The sequence below is a fragment of the Carcharodon carcharias genome, chromosome 23 (genome assembly GCF_017639515.1).
Source record: "Carcharodon carcharias isolate sCarCar2 chromosome 23, sCarCar2.pri, whole genome shotgun sequence".
NCBI lineage: Eukaryota > Metazoa > Chordata > Chondrichthyes > Lamniformes > Lamnidae > Carcharodon > Carcharodon carcharias.
The window spans coordinates 39,818,622-39,835,988 of NC_054489.1; the positions used below are offsets into that span (position 1 = coordinate 39,818,622).

At 42.5% G+C, this 17,367-nt stretch overlaps 1 protein-coding gene across 2 annotated transcripts in view; it reads left to right on the forward strand.

Annotated features, from left to right (window-relative positions):
* The first annotated feature begins 7,039 nt into the window (after positions 1-7,039).
* Positions 7,040-17,367, forward strand: part of myo1d (myosin 1D) — a 593,379-nt gene continuing 583,051 nt past the window's right edge. For both annotated transcript variants that reach the window (XM_041173666.1, XM_041173667.1), the window contains exon 1: positions 7,040-7,518. In XM_041173666.1, the coding sequence (XP_041029600.1) occupies positions 7,424-7,518 (95 nt within the window). In that variant the 5' untranslated portion in view covers positions 7,040-7,423. The remainder of the gene's footprint in view (positions 7,519-17,367) is intronic.

Consider the following 17,367-nt stretch of genomic DNA (forward strand, 5'->3'; position numbering starts at 1 on the left):
GTAACATCTGACAGAGAAAAAAGATCCAGCTTGGGTGGCAGCACACTTAAAGAAGTAGGTAATAAAATTGATCATGTCCCGATGGATGTCTGTACTGAATCATTAACAATAAGGGAGATGTCGAAGATTATATAAGAACAAACCTCACACCAATTTATAGGCAATAGACGTAAAGATAAGCAAAAAGACACACTGTAAATAAGTGTACCTGTAAGTGTATCTGTAATAGGCAAGCATTTGAGGGCATCCTGAAGGAAGAAGCAGCAAAGTAAATATAGACTAATATGGAATCAAAATTATTTTCAATTTTATTGGATAACATGAAGAAATAAAGACCTGGTGGGAAAGGGAAAATCACTAGACATTATGCATTTAGATTTTAGTGAAATCGTATGACACAAAGCAACATAGGAAATTGGCCTACAAGAATGAATGCTGTAAAACATGAGTTGGGATTTATAAAATGGAGCAAAAATGATGAGAATCAGATGTAATCGATAATGTTTCCATGTGGAGCTATATTTATAAGGAAGGAGGTAACCAGTGAACTGAACAGAAATCGGCGGTGGGTCTCAAATGTGGTGACAGAGACAATGGTTTGTTGATACTTTGTTGATGCCACTGAACTGGGGCCTTTGAAATAAAGAACAATTGAATAATTTGAAGGAATTGGAAGGATTAAGACATTGGGCTAACATGTGGTAGGTGTTGTTTAATATGGATAAATGGAAGGTAATGCAACTAGGTAAGGGAATAGCTAGGAACAGAAGCTAAACAGGTGAGGTAGCTGGAAGTATTCAATGTTATCTTGCTGAAACCATCAGCAGTACAGAATGAAAACAAAGCTTTTAGGTGTATATTCAAAGGATTAGAGGATAAACCCCCAAAAATACTAATTAAGTTGTACAAAGCATTGAGCTAACTTCTCTTGGAACACTGTACATATCTCTGGGCTCAATATTCTGAGAGCATCCTGGAGTTGGAGAGAGGTAACGGAGGGTAGCCCACTTGCTATCGTGGATACAAGGAGAACCTACAAAATCCGAGAAGGTTTACAACCCAAAAAAGAAGACTTGAGTTTGTGTGACTGTGCGGTGGGAGTGGGGGTGCAATCTTATTAAAGTATTAAAGATTCTAAGTGGTATACACAGTATGATATCTAATAATAGTATGAGGTCATCACAAACCCTACCACAAGAATGACAGACATAGAAGAGGAAAGGTGACGAGGTAGTTTAGTTTAACTACTTTACAGTGACCATGGTGTCAAAGACAGAATTTGTTTTTCCTTTCACCACCCATGATCAGCATGTTTGTGTAAGAAAGATGTGTGTTTTCTTACCTTCAGAGTGAGAACCCCAATTAAATAATTTCCAGCAGCAAGCTTATTGTGAGTTTGAAATAAAGGAGGTTACTTATTTTCACACACTTCCCCCAGAATTTAAAATGTAACATCTCGCTCACTCACCTCACATACATAAGTATTGGATACAGATGAAGATAAAAACAATATTGTTGCAACTTATGATTATCTGTTCTGAAGAAGAGTCACATTGGAATTGAAATGTTAACTCTGTTTCTCTCACCACAGATGCTGCCAGACTTGGCTGAGTTTTTCCAATGCTTTCTGCTTTTATTTCAGATCTTCAGCATTCACAGTATTTTGCTTTCATAATTATCTCAGTCCCTTTCGTGGCAGGATAATATCTTCTTAGATGGGATTATGCTTTACAGTTGAAATGAAAATCTGGTACAGCAAAGAATTATCAATAAGCTGTGAGGTTTCTTGTATTTGAATTTCCAGGAGGTTGGTTCTCAGGTGAAGTCAAAACTGGAACAGGTTAGAGGGAGTCTTTCTTCCATTTTCAAGGTGTTGTTTATTGCCTTGGCTGTTTGGATGACTTGCAACAGATTCAATGGTTTTTGGTAGAATTCTCTCAGTCTGTAAGCAACATCTTCCTGATTTAAAGGCAGACAACAAATGTCTTGCCATGTCTCATCATGTGACTTGCACAAGTTCAAAGTCCGTTTTCCAAACAAAAGATGGTGTGCTGATTACACATCCTGTGTTGTCATTTCACACCTTGAGAGTTTGAGACAGCCAGTGTCTTTGTGTGTCAATGACCTATTCAATTGATAATACCCTCTTCAATTGGTTTCAGAGAAAGGCATTGATCCAGCATCAGTCTGGAAGGTTCCTTTTGTTCCCTCTTGACACAGTACAGTGGTTTCAATCCACAAAAGAAGTCAGGTGATCCATGGACAGCCATCTTTTGCAGCCTTTTGTTCAGTTTTTAAAAATTTAGAGCATCGACTGAAAGTTCAGAATATAGCGCAACATAACAAAGATGAAACAGTGGAGCAGACCATGAGGACAGGTGGTCCTAATTCAAATATGAACTGAGCAGATATTTTGCAAATTAAAGCAACTAAAGTCATGTGGTCCATAAGGGGTAACTTTATGTGCCTGTGCAGCCAGTGGGGAGCCTTTTCCCCTTACGCATGCTGGAAATTTGGGCAATATGTGTGTGAATTTGCAATACGTGCTGCCTGTGACCTAGGCTCCCTCTGGCAGAATGCCAATGTATAATACAACAATTCACTCCTGTGACATATTAAAAGATCCAAAGTCACTTCACAGGAGCATTGTCAAACAATACTAAACCAATGAAGGAGTATTAGAATAGATGACCAAGTGAGAGCCTGGCCAAAATGGTTGGTATTAAAGAGCTAGCAGAATTTTATGTGTCGCGGCGGGGGTGGGACTGGAAAATGCGGCCATTCAAAAGCCCATTGACTTTGGCAGGACCAGAAGATCCTGCTGGTGGGAGGGCCCGTAAAATTCTGCCCAATGTCTTAGAGGAGGAGAGAAGGGGAGGAATTCCAGAGTCTAGGGCCGCATAAATGGCAGAGTGAAGGGGGTGGAATGCACAAAATGAATGGTGGGGAGAAGGGGGTGTGGTTCCACAAGAAGCAAAAATAGAGGAACACAGAGTTCTTGGAGGGTCGTATGGCTGGAGGAGGCCACTGAGATAGGGAGGGAGTTAGGCATAGAGAACACAAAGTTAAGAACTTTAATTTCAGAATGTTCATCCAAGGCACTCATGAGCACAGGGGTGATTAGAATTTGGTGTTAGTTAGGATGTAAGCAGCAGGGTTTTAGATGAGTTTAAGTTTATAGAAGCTGGGAGCCTTGTCAGGAGAACATTTGAATAAAAATGCCTTTTATTGTATGGTATTTTTAAAATTTTGGATTTCTAGACAATTCAATGTTGCTAAGAGAAAACCCCCAGAGAATTCCCATCACCCAACCCACTCTTAAACACACAAAGGTCTCTCCTACGAATATACTGTAACCTCAAAGTCATCCAAAACTCTGCTGCCTGTGTTTTAACTTGAACTAAACGCTGTTGACCTATCACCCTCATGCTTGTTGACCTATATTGGCCCCTGGTTAAACAATGCCTTGACTTTAAAATTTTCATTGTTGTTTTCAAATCCCTCATTGGCCTTGTCCCCTCCTCATTTCTGCAATCTTCTCCAACCCCACAACTCTCTGAGGTATCTCCGCTCTTTTAATTCTTCCTCTTGTGCATTCATGATTTTAATCAGGCCACCATTGGTGGCTTTATCTTCAGTTATCTAGACCACAAGCTCTGCAATTACCTCCCTACACCTCTCTGCCTCCCTACCTAAGACTAATATTTTAAACTTAAATATGGACAGTTATGAGGGCATGAAGACAGAGCTAGCTAAAGTTGGCTGGCAAATTAGGTTAAGGAATAGGTCAATAGAGATGCAGTCATTTAAGATATTTAAGGGGATATTCCAGAATATACGGAATAGATATATTCCAACAAGAAAGCAAAATTCCAAGGGGAAGACCCACCATCCATGGTTAAATAAAAAAAGTTAAAGATTGTAGCAAACTTAAAGAAAAAGCATGTAATTGCACAAAGATGGGTGGCAGGTCAGAAGATTGGACAGAATATAAAAAACGGGAAAGAATGAATAAAAGATGAATAAGGAGGGAAAGATTAAAGTACGAGAGAAAGCTAGCATAGAAGTATAAAGGCAGATAGGAAGAGTTTCTATAGATATTTTAAAAAGAGTTAACAAAGTGAGTGTTGTCCATAGGAAGTGAGTCTGGGGAATTAATAATGGAGAATAAAGAGTTGGAAGATTAATTGAACAGGTATTTTGCATCAGTCTTCACTAAAGAGGATATAAGTAACATTCACGAAATAGCTGTAAATCAGGAAATGGGAGGAACTCAAGAAAATTACAATCCTCAGGGAAACAATACTTAGCAAATTGTTGGAACTGCGGGCTGACAAGATCTCTGGTCCTGATGAACTTCATCCTAGGGTCTTAAAAGAAGTGATGAGATAGTTGATGCATTGATTTTAATTTCCCAAAGCTCCCTGGATCCAGGGAAGGATCAATTAGATTGGGAAATAGCAAATGTAACTCCTTTATTCAAAAGGGAAGGGAGACAGAAAGCAGGAAACTACAGGCCAGTTAGCTTAACATCTGTTATAGGGAAAATGTTGGAAGCTAATATTAAAGACGTTATAGCAGGGTACTTTGATAAAATCAAGGTAATCAGGCAGAGTCAACATGGTTTTGTGAAAGGAAAATCATGTTTAACCAATTTATTGGAGTTCTTTGAAGAAGTCACATGTGTTGTGGATAAATGTGAACTGGTGGTTGTACTGTACTTAAATGTCCAGAAGGCATTTGATAAGGTGCCACACCAAAGGTTATTGCAGAAAATAAAAGGTCATGGTGTAAGGGGTAACATTTTGGCTTGTATAGAAGATTGGTTAGCTAACAGAAAACAAAGAGTAGTCATAAATAGTTAATTTTCTGGTTGGCAAGATGTAACGAGTGTTGTGCCATAGGAATCAATGCTGAGGCTTCAACTATTTTTAATTTATATAAATGACTTGGATGAAGGGACTGAAGGTATGGTTGCTAAATTTGCTGATGGTACAAAAGTAGGAAAGTAAATTGTGAAGAGGACATAAGAAGGCTACGAGGGTATAAAGATAGGTTAGGTGAATGGGCAATGATCTTGCAAATGTAGAAAGCATATTAGCTAAATGGTGAGAAATTGCAGAGCACTGAGGTGCAGAGGGATTGGGGTGGCCTAGTGCATGAATTGCAAAATGTTAGTATGCAGGTACAGCATGTAATTAGCAAAGCTCATAGAATGTTATCATTTATTGTGAGGGCAATTGAATGCAAAAGTAGGGAGGTTATGTTTCATTTATGCAGGGCGTTGGTGAGACCATGTCTGGAGCATTCTGCACAGTATTGGTCTCCTTGTTTAAGGAAGGATGTAAGTGGATTGGAAGCATTTCAGAGAAGGTTTACCAGACTAATACCTGGAATGGGTGGGTTGTCTTATGGGGAAAGGCCGGACAGGTATGGCTTGTATCTGCTGGAGGTTAGAAGAATAAGAGGCAACTTGATTGAAACATATAAGATCCTGAGAGGTCTTGAGAGGATGGATGTAAAAAGGGTGCTTCCTATTGTGGGAGAATCTAGAATTAGGGGTCACTGTTTAAAATTATGGATCGCCCATTCAAGAAGAGTTGAAATTTTTTGTTCTCTCCGAGGGTTGAGAACTCTTTTCTTCAGAATATCTTTAAGGCAGAGTTAGATATACTCTTGATAAGCAAGGGTGTGAAAGGTTATCAGGGGTAGGCAGGAATGTGGAGTTGAGGTTAAAATCAGATCAGCCATGATCTTACTGAATGGCAGAGCAGGCTCAAGGGGCTGAGTAGCCTAGTCCTGCTCCTAATTTGTGGGTTCGTATGTACCTCCTTTAAGATGTCCCTTAAAACCCACCACTTTGAAATGATGTAAGTGGATTGGAAGCATTAGGTCACCTGACCTAATGGGCTGCATTTTCCAAGGAGTGGCAATCATCATTGGATTGCTACACCACTCCTATTTTTTTACACTAAGATGGAGCTAAGCATTTTTCATCCAGACATCCATTCTAGGCCTCTTCAGAAATGCTGAGAGTACCTATTCTGGGAATCCTCCTTCGTAGTGCAGGGTCATTGTGGGAAGCCAAAACACCCTTCTGTTTTACAGCACTAGCTGCCATATTTTGGTAAGTTTTCATTCACCAGTTCACGTTAGGATGTTTAATTGGTTTTCGGTGTGTTAGTGAATGATTGTGAGTGAGGAAAGTGGCTAAGCGGGTGTGGTGGTAGGGTAGTCAGATACCAGATAGACAGGGTTGCAGAATGGGTAGGATGGTGTGTTTCGGTTGGGTCACAGGGCAGCCAGAAAGGGAATGAGTGGGTTCGGGCAGGAGTCAGAGAATCAGGGAGGAATTGAAAGGTCAGGTGTTTGGAGGGTTGGGTTGGGTTGGGTTGGATGGGTGGAGTCAGCAGGTTGGTGGGGTCAGAGGGCCAGGGTGGAAGATTGGAGGGGTCAGTTGTATAGTTACCCAGTAATTAGATTTTTTTAATCCTTTCTAACAGTTCCTGGGTAACTATCCAGGTAAATGAGTCCGAACCCTCTGGAGTCCCTCACTCTAACTCAGAATCAGAGACTTTTTCAGAGTGTTCCGGATGCAGGGGAATAGCCCTTCGGAAATTGAGACTTCCCAGGCAATTCACCCAGAGTCTTTGCATTGGGTCTCTCCAGGGGCCCTGAAACACATTCTCTGGGGCACATCCTGACTATCGGGAGACCAGGAGATCTGGGCCAATATCTCCTTATGTGGCTGGGCGTATTATGTTTTCTAAAGCTCCTGTGAAGTGCCTTGGGACCTTCTATACGGCTAAAGGCGCTACATGAATATAGGTTATGGTTGTTGCTGGTGAACAGGGCCATGATCATAAGTAACTCAGCGAAACTCTCATCTAAACACTTGCCCCGACTGCTCCTGAAAGCCTTACCTGAGAAACAGGGACGGGGGCGGGGCTACCACTGAAACCAGCTCCGCCCACCAGTCGCGGGGCGGCGCGCGCGCACCCTGCCCTGCCCTGACTGCCGCATGCGCGTCCACCACCCCCCCTCCACTCACCGCCGGGCTGCGCGGGTTGCGTGCTCCGCTGTCGGGACCGCGCCCGTGCCCGCGCCGATAGTCTCGCCCAGGTGAGGTGCGGCTGTGGAGAGTTAAGCATCAGGATCGGGAAGCAGCAGCGTTGGTGCTGCTGGTGTGTGTGTGTGTGGGGGGGGGGAGTGGAAACGCACAAGGAAAATAATCCAATAACCCGGACAGAAACTCTGCTAATACAATTGACCTGAAAGAAACATTTTACTGCTGGATCTAAAGGAACCCTGTGGGGGGGGGGGGAGAAAAGTCTGTGGAGGAGGAGAAGCAGGAGTCGCAGTCCGGAATAAAGAAAGTCTTTTCTCTCTCTCTCTCTGCCGGTCCGGAGAGACACGGGGAACCATGGCGGAGCAGGAAAGCCTGGAGTTCGGGAAGGCAGACTTTGTCCTCCTGGATACAGTCAACATGTCAGAATTCATGGCTAACCTCAAACTGAGGTAAGAGAGGGTAAGGGGATAGGAGACCCCGCCCCCCAACAGGGGCATTAGGAGAAAGGAGGAAATGAATGAGAGAATTAAAGAAAAGGGAAAGATTTAGGGACGATTAGGTTCGACCGTGTGCAGTTTGTCATTAAAAATAAGGGCAAAGATGTGGGGAATGATCGCGTTCCAGTTTGCAAACAGAGGAAATTCGCAATAAATGCACCGATTCTGGGTGTGGGGTGGCCTGATAGGTTACATAGGGGGAGTAAGGGCTTACAGGAGTACCTGCTCATTTACCTCTGGGTAGACTGAAACTTCATGTACTGGATGCAATAATGTCTTTATCTGGGAGTAAGGTGTTATAAAAATTTATACTTGTCAAGTGTTAATTTCTGTTTCATTCCAGGAGCATTACCTGTGCAGAAATGTTTTGCAACATAGTGTAGATCATTGTGTGGCAATGGGTAACTGTTACTGTGATTATATCTAATTTTATGGCAACTGGCCGTTTTCTCAATTGCCTCTTTAATGTAGTGTTAATGGGTACTGGCACCGCCTGGGAGGTGGGGGAGGTTCCCCCTCAAATTCCAAACTCCTTGTCATGGGTTTTTTTTTGCAAAAATATACTTTATTGATAAAATATCTGAAAGAACATTACAGAACGTTTCTAAATGGCCATCACAAAAAGTGTAATCAGATTCAACTTTTATTCCTTTCACTTTCCCAAAGTCTAAATCAATAAGTTTATCTGTCTAATATGCCCAAACACATGTGCACACATTCTCTCTCTCTCATATATGAATGACTGACTGACTGCCCCTCCCTCTGCCTCCAGTAATGGATATGTCTTGGTGAATTGCAATTCCAAGTTATTTTACTCAATGCGTTTTCATGATCTAAAATGCTTTACCTGAAAGGGTGGAAGTGGATACAATAGTAACTTTAAAAATGGAATTAGATCTATACTTAAAATATTTCCAGGATTATAGAGAAAGACAGGAAAGTGGGACTAAATGGCATCTATTTCAGAGAATCAGATTAGGCACGATGTCCAAATAGCAGCTTCCTGTGTTGCTTGATTCTTTGAAAAGGGTTTTAGATGATATTCTTTGAACTTGAACCCCAAGATCAGATGATTGTTTTAAATTAGTTAGTGTATGCTTAAATTCTGAACAAATGGAGGGTACCTAGGAGTGTGCTACAAGGCTGTGACACAATGGAGGAGCAGGGAATCAACATTTTCTGATTATCACTGTGTCAAGGCACAATCTCAGTTGACTTCTTATTTTCTTTTGTGTAGCTATTAGTTGTATCACACCACAAATGCATGATTGTATTCATTCTGGCAGCCACATTTTGCTGTGTGCCTTTGTGTTATGTGGCTTGGAGGGGAAAGTTTTGCAACAGAATAGTACATTGTGCTTCAAAACAGTATTTTGGTAGGCCTTTGCATGTAATGTCAATCCATATTGTAAAGTCAAAAATGGGATTTTGGGATTGCTTACATAACAATAACTGCACTTCAAAATAGTTCATTGTATGCTAAGTGCTTTGAGATGTTTCTGAGAGATATGGAGTCATTTCTTTCTTTACCTCTCTAATGTAATTTGGATTTAGGCAGCCTGTTATTGAGGAGCTGACTTCTGGTGTTAAATCTATTTTCTGTAGCCCAACAGCAGGCCATTATACCCAGTCTTACCTCAGAGTGTACTACCAGGCTATGGAAAACAGATTTAACACCGTAAACATCAGGAGCTGGATCATGGGCTCCTGGAATCCAAATTAAAGTAAGAGTCTGAAAGCAGCACCAGTGATTGTGACTTAGTCTCACCATCGGTTACATTCCCTTACCCCAGCAAAGCCACTGACCAGTGCAAACGTAAAAGTGGCAAAGAGAAACTAAAAGGTTGTTTCCTTGTGACATGGACTACAAAGTATCAGATAAATAAGCTGCTCTGTTGTAAAGAGTTGCAAAAATTTTACCCCTGAAAATCAGAGAATTCTAGCTGAGATGCAATTGAGCTTTCGGCTTTGCTTGTCAATTTGGCCCCCGATGACATCATTTGGGAGCTGTTTTGGAGGAGTTGTCTGGCTGAGTACTTGTAGTCTAAATAACTTCTGATCATTGAAGCATTCTTAATTACTGTATCTTGGCTGAGAATTTCACTCCCCATGTTGCTTCCCAGACTGAATCATGTCATTCACACTTGCTTTAACACACAAGTTTATTATAAAGGTAGAACAGGATGTTACTTAACTTATATTGTTAAGAATGTGCCATGATGAATCATTTAAAACATATTTAGTCATAATGCCTGTGTATGATGAGTTGTTGAGTGTTAGCAAACCAATTTACCAAGGGCAACATCAGAGCTATGTTCAACCTCATCCTTGTTGGATTTTCATACCTACTGACCACTGACTAATGATCCTTCTATAAGATGGGACACTGAGTTAATTTTAGCACCATTACACTTTAGTCAGTGAACCTAGCACAGATCTGGAATCAAACCTGGAACCTATGGTCTGTATGGTTCAGTGACACATCATCTTTACAAACCTAACCATTAGAAGACTATCTTCATTTCAGTTTGGCAGTATTGTCCCATGTTATCTACTCCCCCTCTTCTCCCATTCCCTACCCCGCCATTGCCCCCCACCTGTCTGCCCCAAGCTAATAGCAAGAAGGGAAATTTACTGCTTTTATATTTCAAGAAAAAGGTTGCAGAAAACCTGCTGGAGCAGCTTGTATGATGTGAAGTCTTGCACTTAGTATTTTTCAATTGAACCTTTTAATTTGGGCTGGGACTGAATTGCAGTTTTGACTCTCTCCATTTTATTTGGACAATGCATACTTACAAGAGGGTATAACATCTGAATATCTAGTCAACATCTTAGATTTGTTTTGATTTGGTTTCAGGATCTACTGTTTTTGGTGCTAATCCCCTGTATGAATTTGGTAGACAATATCGTTTAATGCTGGGTAATTTGACATGTGGAACAATGTTTTGATACTGATAAATTTCAAAAGTATTTGCTTGTGCAGGGGAGTAACCTGCAACTGACCATGATGATTTATGTTGCTTGTTATTGCTCTAAATGACCTTTTGTTCTGCCTTTGTAATATATTTGTGTTTGTTCATTGGTATTTAGATATACTTTAAGGAAGAAAATTGATCTCAGTGGTAACATTCTTGTCCCTGAATCATAAAATTATTGGTTTCAGGCCCCATTCCTGATATTTGAGCACATTAATCCAGACTGACACTCCAGTGTAGCTCTGTCTCTCGGACCATTGAACCGAGGATGTAAGTGAGTGCCCTGCCTAATATTTATTCCTCAACAAACATCAGTGCAAATAGATTATGCGGTCATTATCTCATTGCTGTTTGTGGAGACTTGCAAGTTGTCTGCTATTTTTCTTACACTACAATAGTAATTACGCTTTGTAAGTACTTTGTTGGCTGGTAAATGCTTTGTAACATTCTGAGGTTGTGAAGGGCACTATATAAATGCATGTGCTTCTATGTTCTTTATTTTAGGGCTGGACCACTGGAATTAATGGACCAATTCAAGTTTTCTATGAATATTGTTTAGTAATCTTGCAACTAAACTTCTAGCTTTCCACCCTATCACAGACCTTTCCTTTTATTCTTTCTCCTTCACTTTTCCCTTTCCCCCTCCCACCATTTTCTCAGCCCCTGCAATTGCTTAAAACCTACATTTTTTTCTGATGTAAGGCTCATTAGAATATTTCTAACATTAGCTATTTTTCTTAGCATGGATTCCATAGCTGAATGGTCTCCATCTATACCGTAATGACTATGGCTATTTTATGTGAGCAAGAAGAATTCTGTTGCAATTGATCATGAGAAGAATAGAAGATTTCCATTCCAGGTATATTTGTTCTACCAAACTGCTGCTAATGATCCAGATCCTCCAGTTTCCAGATAGCCAGAGACCAAACGTAAACCCCAAAATGCACAACGCATTGACTCTGTGGGAATTGCCCAGGAAGTTTGAACTTCAGGCAATTCCACTGCTCCTGGGACTTTCCAAAAAAGTCTCCAACTCTGAGTTAGAGTCAGAGACTTTGGACACTTCCAACTGACTTACCTGGAGAGTTAACTGGGGAATGTTATACACTTCAAAAACTAGCCTAATACCTGCCTAACTATAGAATTGACAGGCCTGATGCCCTCCTCCCCACCCTGAACTCCCGACATCTCACACCCCCTGCCCCAAACTGACCGGACGCCAACACACGACTCCCCCTAACCTGACCTGACCTCACTGCCCTGACTCCCTACTCCCCGCTCCCCTGTGATCTAACCTGACTAGCCCCCACCATCCAACTCTCTCCCCCACTATCCCGCCACCACCACCCCCGAACGCCCAATCCATCCTGACCTGATCCAACCATGTCACCCTACCCAGCTGCTGCCACATCCCCTTACCCATTTACCTTATGCCCCTTACCCACTTAGCTCAGCACCTACCCTGTTACTTTACCCACCCTATCTGCTTCCCCCTCCCCCCCCACCACATAGCTTTCCAACACCCCCTTGACCTTCTGCCCCCCCTCCCCACCAAACTGGATATTCCCCCCCCCCCCACTCCCCCAAGTACCTTCTCTCTGTAGATTTTCAAAGAAGCTTTGAGGCATTGAAACTTTTTATTTGCCAGAACATAGCAGCTAGTATCGTGAAAAGCGGGTGTGGCTTGTCTTTCCTTATGGATCCAGCGTTCCGAAAAAGCTGTTCCATTTCAGATGCGCCTCCTATTTTTGGAGAAGCTAGGATCAGAAGTCCCGGCCATAAATGCAAAGCTCCAGCATGGCTCAGAAAAGTAGGAGCAGAGCAGCAACCTGACAGTGATTGCTACTCCTGGGAAGATTTGGGCCAGTGTTTCTGCTGAAAGGCTGTGTGATGGTCTCTCCAGCCTTCTCAATGGCCAGAATTATGTAGGTTTAGGCATATCTGCCTGTAGGGCAGTGGAATACCTTCACTACTTTATAGGGCTCTCTACAATCATGCTTAATAACACAAGTCTTAACACATTACATACTTTGTTTTAATATAAAACAAAAACTCAAGGTCTGGCAGCATCTGTGGAGAGAGAAACAAAATTTGTTTTGTTCCATTTAGAAAGTGCCAACATTTATTCACAAATGAAAATATGTTGCCAAACGTTGTAAATTTGCTATCCAAATTCCCAGAATCGACCAGGTATGAAACAGTGAGCCAGGATGGAAAGATTGAATGGGGCCGTTGAAGGCTTGGGGCGAAAGTAGCCTCTTGACAGTTTTTGGAGTGGTGTTGAGTGAGTTTATGGAAGCAGGGCTGAAGGTGGCTGAAAACTTTGCCACTAATAGTAAAATGGGGACAGTGGTTTGCACAGGAGGCTAGAATTAGTTGACCGAAGCATTGGAATGGAAGTAACCCTGGAGGAGGTTGCAGGAGGAAGGTAATGTGAAGCCATGCAAGGATTTGAGGATGAGAAGGAGAATTGCAGGTCTGAGAGGAAGTAAGTGATGGATTAGTCAGGTTTATTATTAAGCAAAACTTGAATTTATATAGCACTGTTCAAGACCTTGTGACATCCAAAACTGCTTTACAGTCACTGAAGTACTTTTGAATCATAGTCATGTTGAAATGTAAGAAATGAGGCAGCTAATGTGTGCACAGCAATGTTCCAAAAGCAGCATTGTGATCATGACCAGATCTTTCATTTATGTTGGTTATGAAAAGAGTCCTGGTCCTCTTCAAAAATGATACCACTGGATCTGTTACACCCTCTTTACAGAGCAAGCAGGGCCTTGGTCTAATACCTCTTCCCAAAGACCTCTGACAGTGCAGCACTCCCTCAATACTGAACTGGAGTGTCAGCATAGATTTTTGTTCTCAAGTCTCGGGAATGGGGCATGAACCCATGACTTACTGAGCTCCAGCCTGGTTCCGCAGGTTCCCAGGCAGTTAGTATCAGTATATTCATCTGTCATGTGAGTCTGTATTTAATGGAGGCACCAAGGCTCTTGCTTACTGGCTGCAGAGCCATTGACAGCCTGCACTGACTCCTTTCAGAAAGAACCACGTTATTAAATAACTCTCAGACACTTAAGTGGGCAGTGGCGGATCTTCCCTGGGATCAAGGACCCTGGGGGTGGAAATCCTGCTGGCCAATCAGAAGCTGGCAGCTGTCTTTGCCGGCAGTGCCACCAGCACGAGGAGTGACTTTTGGCAGCAATGCATCCACCCAAGGCCCATGATCAACATGGGACCCTGGCCACCCATGAGTGATGGCAGATGAGGCTTGCAAGGTGGGGGAAAGGTGGGAGGGGGGGTGCTGTTCTGCATCAAGGACAGAGGGGTGGCTCTCAGAGGGCTGCCACTTCCTGATGCTGTGCCTGCCCAGCATACACTGAGTTTATTTGAAGGAGGAAACCACCCCCGCGCCCCCCCGTGCCCCCCCCCCCCCCCCCCCCCCCCCCCCCCCCCCCCCCCACCACCACCACCACCACCACCACCACCAGAAGCTGGCAAGCAACCCTTTAGAAACCTTCTGCAAATCGGTCTCTGTTTACATCAGACTCTTCTCCCAGTTCCTCCTTTGGGCTGAGTCAGTATCTTTTTGAAGTGCTTTCAGATATTTGGCTAAGTTTAAAGTCCTATATGAGTGCAAGTTCTCCACACACAAATACACACACTTCACTCACACACTTGTAGCAGGTGAATAGGATAGTGATCTGCAGTAAGAACCCTGACTAATTCCATCCTTCCTCACCAGGACAGGGGTGTTTGAGGGTGACCAACTGAACAAAGGCCAGAAATTGAACCCGGGCCTCTCCTGTGCATAACTCATTTCCATGCTGGGTAGCAACTTTACTATTTCAATGATTAGGAAAACCAGACAAGCTATTTTTAATTCATGGATACATGTTGACATAGAAATGTGAAACTGCGAGTCAGCATTGCATTATGTTTTTAAGCAAGATGTTGTAAATGCTAATAAGGTATACAGAAGCAGTTCCACCTTATTTCTGTGTTTATTGTTTGATGTTTTTCAATTTCTAGGAGACAGCAAAAAGATACAATCTGAATGAATTATGAGCAAAAAATGTGAACTCGTGCGTTTGTTGACATAAGCTCAGACAGAAGCAGCTGGTGTCTCCTTACTTCATCCCCCAAAGCTGTGTGTAATTTAATGTATGTGGGAAGTAATGACAAACAGAAAATTAATATGAACAATTTAAAGTTCTTTTATGGGGCAAAGTTTCAAATGGTAATAAGTCTGATCAAGATCTTTCCCAAATGCCTGGCATTTGACCAGTAAAACATGACTGCAATAGTTCTGCATTTAGATAAAATCACTTGAACCATCATTGAGCACAAAGTTTGTGGGAGTGCCTTGTGAATAATTTGCTAACTACGACAAACAGTTAGAACTGTGCTAGGGCCCATTTACTTAGGGATTACTCATGTATACTCTTTGTGGTTAAGTCTGTGCTTCTTGTATTGAGATCTACAATCTTCACTACCTATCCAACTCTTATTGCTGCTGTAACTTGCGTGCCAGACAAAATAATTGTTATGAAAAGATAAATTGGGCACTGTAGTCTATGTTAGGAAATAAATTGTTCAAAGAAATACTGCGGTTGAGTCATATATTGAACAACAAATACAGCTTGAGCAGTTTATGTATTTAAGCAAAACCCCAAGTGAACATGGAAAACATATAATCATTGTTATAAAACTGTAATTGGCCATGGGCAGAACCTTACAATTATAAACAAAAATAAAAATACCTGGAAAAGCTCAGCAGGTCTGGCAGCATCTGTGGAGAGGAACACAGTTAACGTTTTGAGTCCGTATGACTCTTCAACAGAACTAAGGAAAAATAGAAAAGAGGTGAAATATAAGCTGGTTTAAGAGGGGGGTGGGACAAGTAAAGCTGGATAGAGGGCCAGTGATAGGTGGAGATAACCAAAAGATGTGTTGACAAAAGGACAAAGAGGTGTTGAAGGTGGTGATATTATCCAAGGAATACGATAAAGGTACAGATAGCCCTAGTGGGGGTGGGGTGGGGGGAAGGGATCGAAATAGGCTAAAAGGTAGAGATAAGACAATGGATGGAAATACATTTTAAAATAATGGAAATAGGTGGAAAAGAAAAATATATATAAATAATGCATGTCTCTATATGGGGTCTGCAGAACGTTCCTTGATCCAGTCCTACTCCGGCCCCCTCCCACAATTCTTTCTCCAGTACATCGATGATTGCTCTGGTGCTGCTTCATGCTCTTGTCTGGACATGGAAAAATTTATTAATTTTGCTTGCAATTTCCACCCCTCCATCATTTTCACATGGTCCACCCCTTCCCTTCCTTGACCCCTCTGTCTTAATTTCTGGTGATAGACTGTCCACCAATATTCATTACAAGCTCCCACAGCTACCTCAACTACAGCTCCTCACACCCCACTTCCCATAAGGACTCCATCCCATTCTCTCAGTTCCTTCGCCTCCGTTGCATCTGTTCTGATGATGCCACTTTCAAAAACAGTTCCTCTGACATGTCTTCCTTCTTCCTTAACCGAGGTTTTCTACCCACGGTGATTGACAGGGCCCTCAACCGTGTCCGGCCCATCTCCTGCCCATCCCCCTCACACCTTCCTCTCCCTCCCAGTACCATGATAGAGTCCCCTTTGTCCTCACTTATCACCCCACCAGCCTCCGCATTCAAAGGATCATCCTCCGCCATTTCCGCCAACTCCAGCATGATGCCACCACCAAATACATCTACCCTTCACCCCCCTGGCGGCATTCCGCAGGGATCATTCCCTCCGGGACACCCTGGTCCACTCCTCCATCATCCCCTACACCTCAACCCCCTCCCACGGCACCTTCCCATGCAACCGCAGAAGGTGCAACACCTGTCCCTTTACTTCCCCTCTCCTCACCGTCCAAGGGCCCAAACACTCCTTTCAAGTGAATCAGCATTTCACTTGCACTTCCCTCAATTTAGTCTACTGCATTTGCTGCTCCCAATGCGGTTTCCTCTCCATTGGAGAGACCAAATGCAGACTGGGTGACTACTTTGCAGAACACCTTCGGTCTGTCCACAATCATGACCAGACCTCCCTGTCGCTTGCCATTTCAACACTCCACCCTGCTCTCATGCCCACATGTCCATCCTTGGCCAGTGAAGCTCAATGCAAACTGGAGGAACAGCACCTCATCTTCCGACTAGGTACTTTACAGCCTTCCGGACTGAATATTGAGTTCAACAATATTAGATCATGAACTCTCTCCTCCATCCCCACCCCCTTTCCGAACCCCCTTTTTTTCCAATAATTTATATAGATTTTTCTTTTCCCACCTATTTCCATTATTTTTAAATGTATTTCCATCCATTGTTTTATCTCTACCTTTTAGCCTATTTCGATCCCTTCACCCTACCCCACTCCCACTAGGGCTATCTATTCCTTGCTCGCCCTGCTTTCTATCCTTAATGTCACCTATTAGCACATTCCTTAGATAATATCACCACCTTCAACACCTCTTTGTCCTTTTGTCTGTGACATCTTTTGGTTATCTCCACCTATCACTGGCCCTCTATCCAGCTTTACTTGTCCCACCCCCTCTTAAACCAACTTATATTTCACCTCTTTTCTATTTTTCCTTAGTTCTGTTGAAGAGTCATACGGACTCGAAACGTTAACAGTGTTCCTCTCTGGAGATGTTGTCAGTCCTGCTGAGTTCTTCCAGTATTTTTATTTTTGTTTTGGATTTCCAGCATCCGCAGTTTTTTGCTTTTACCTTACAATTATAGATGCCCTTCTTTGTATTGAAGTATAGATTCAGCTC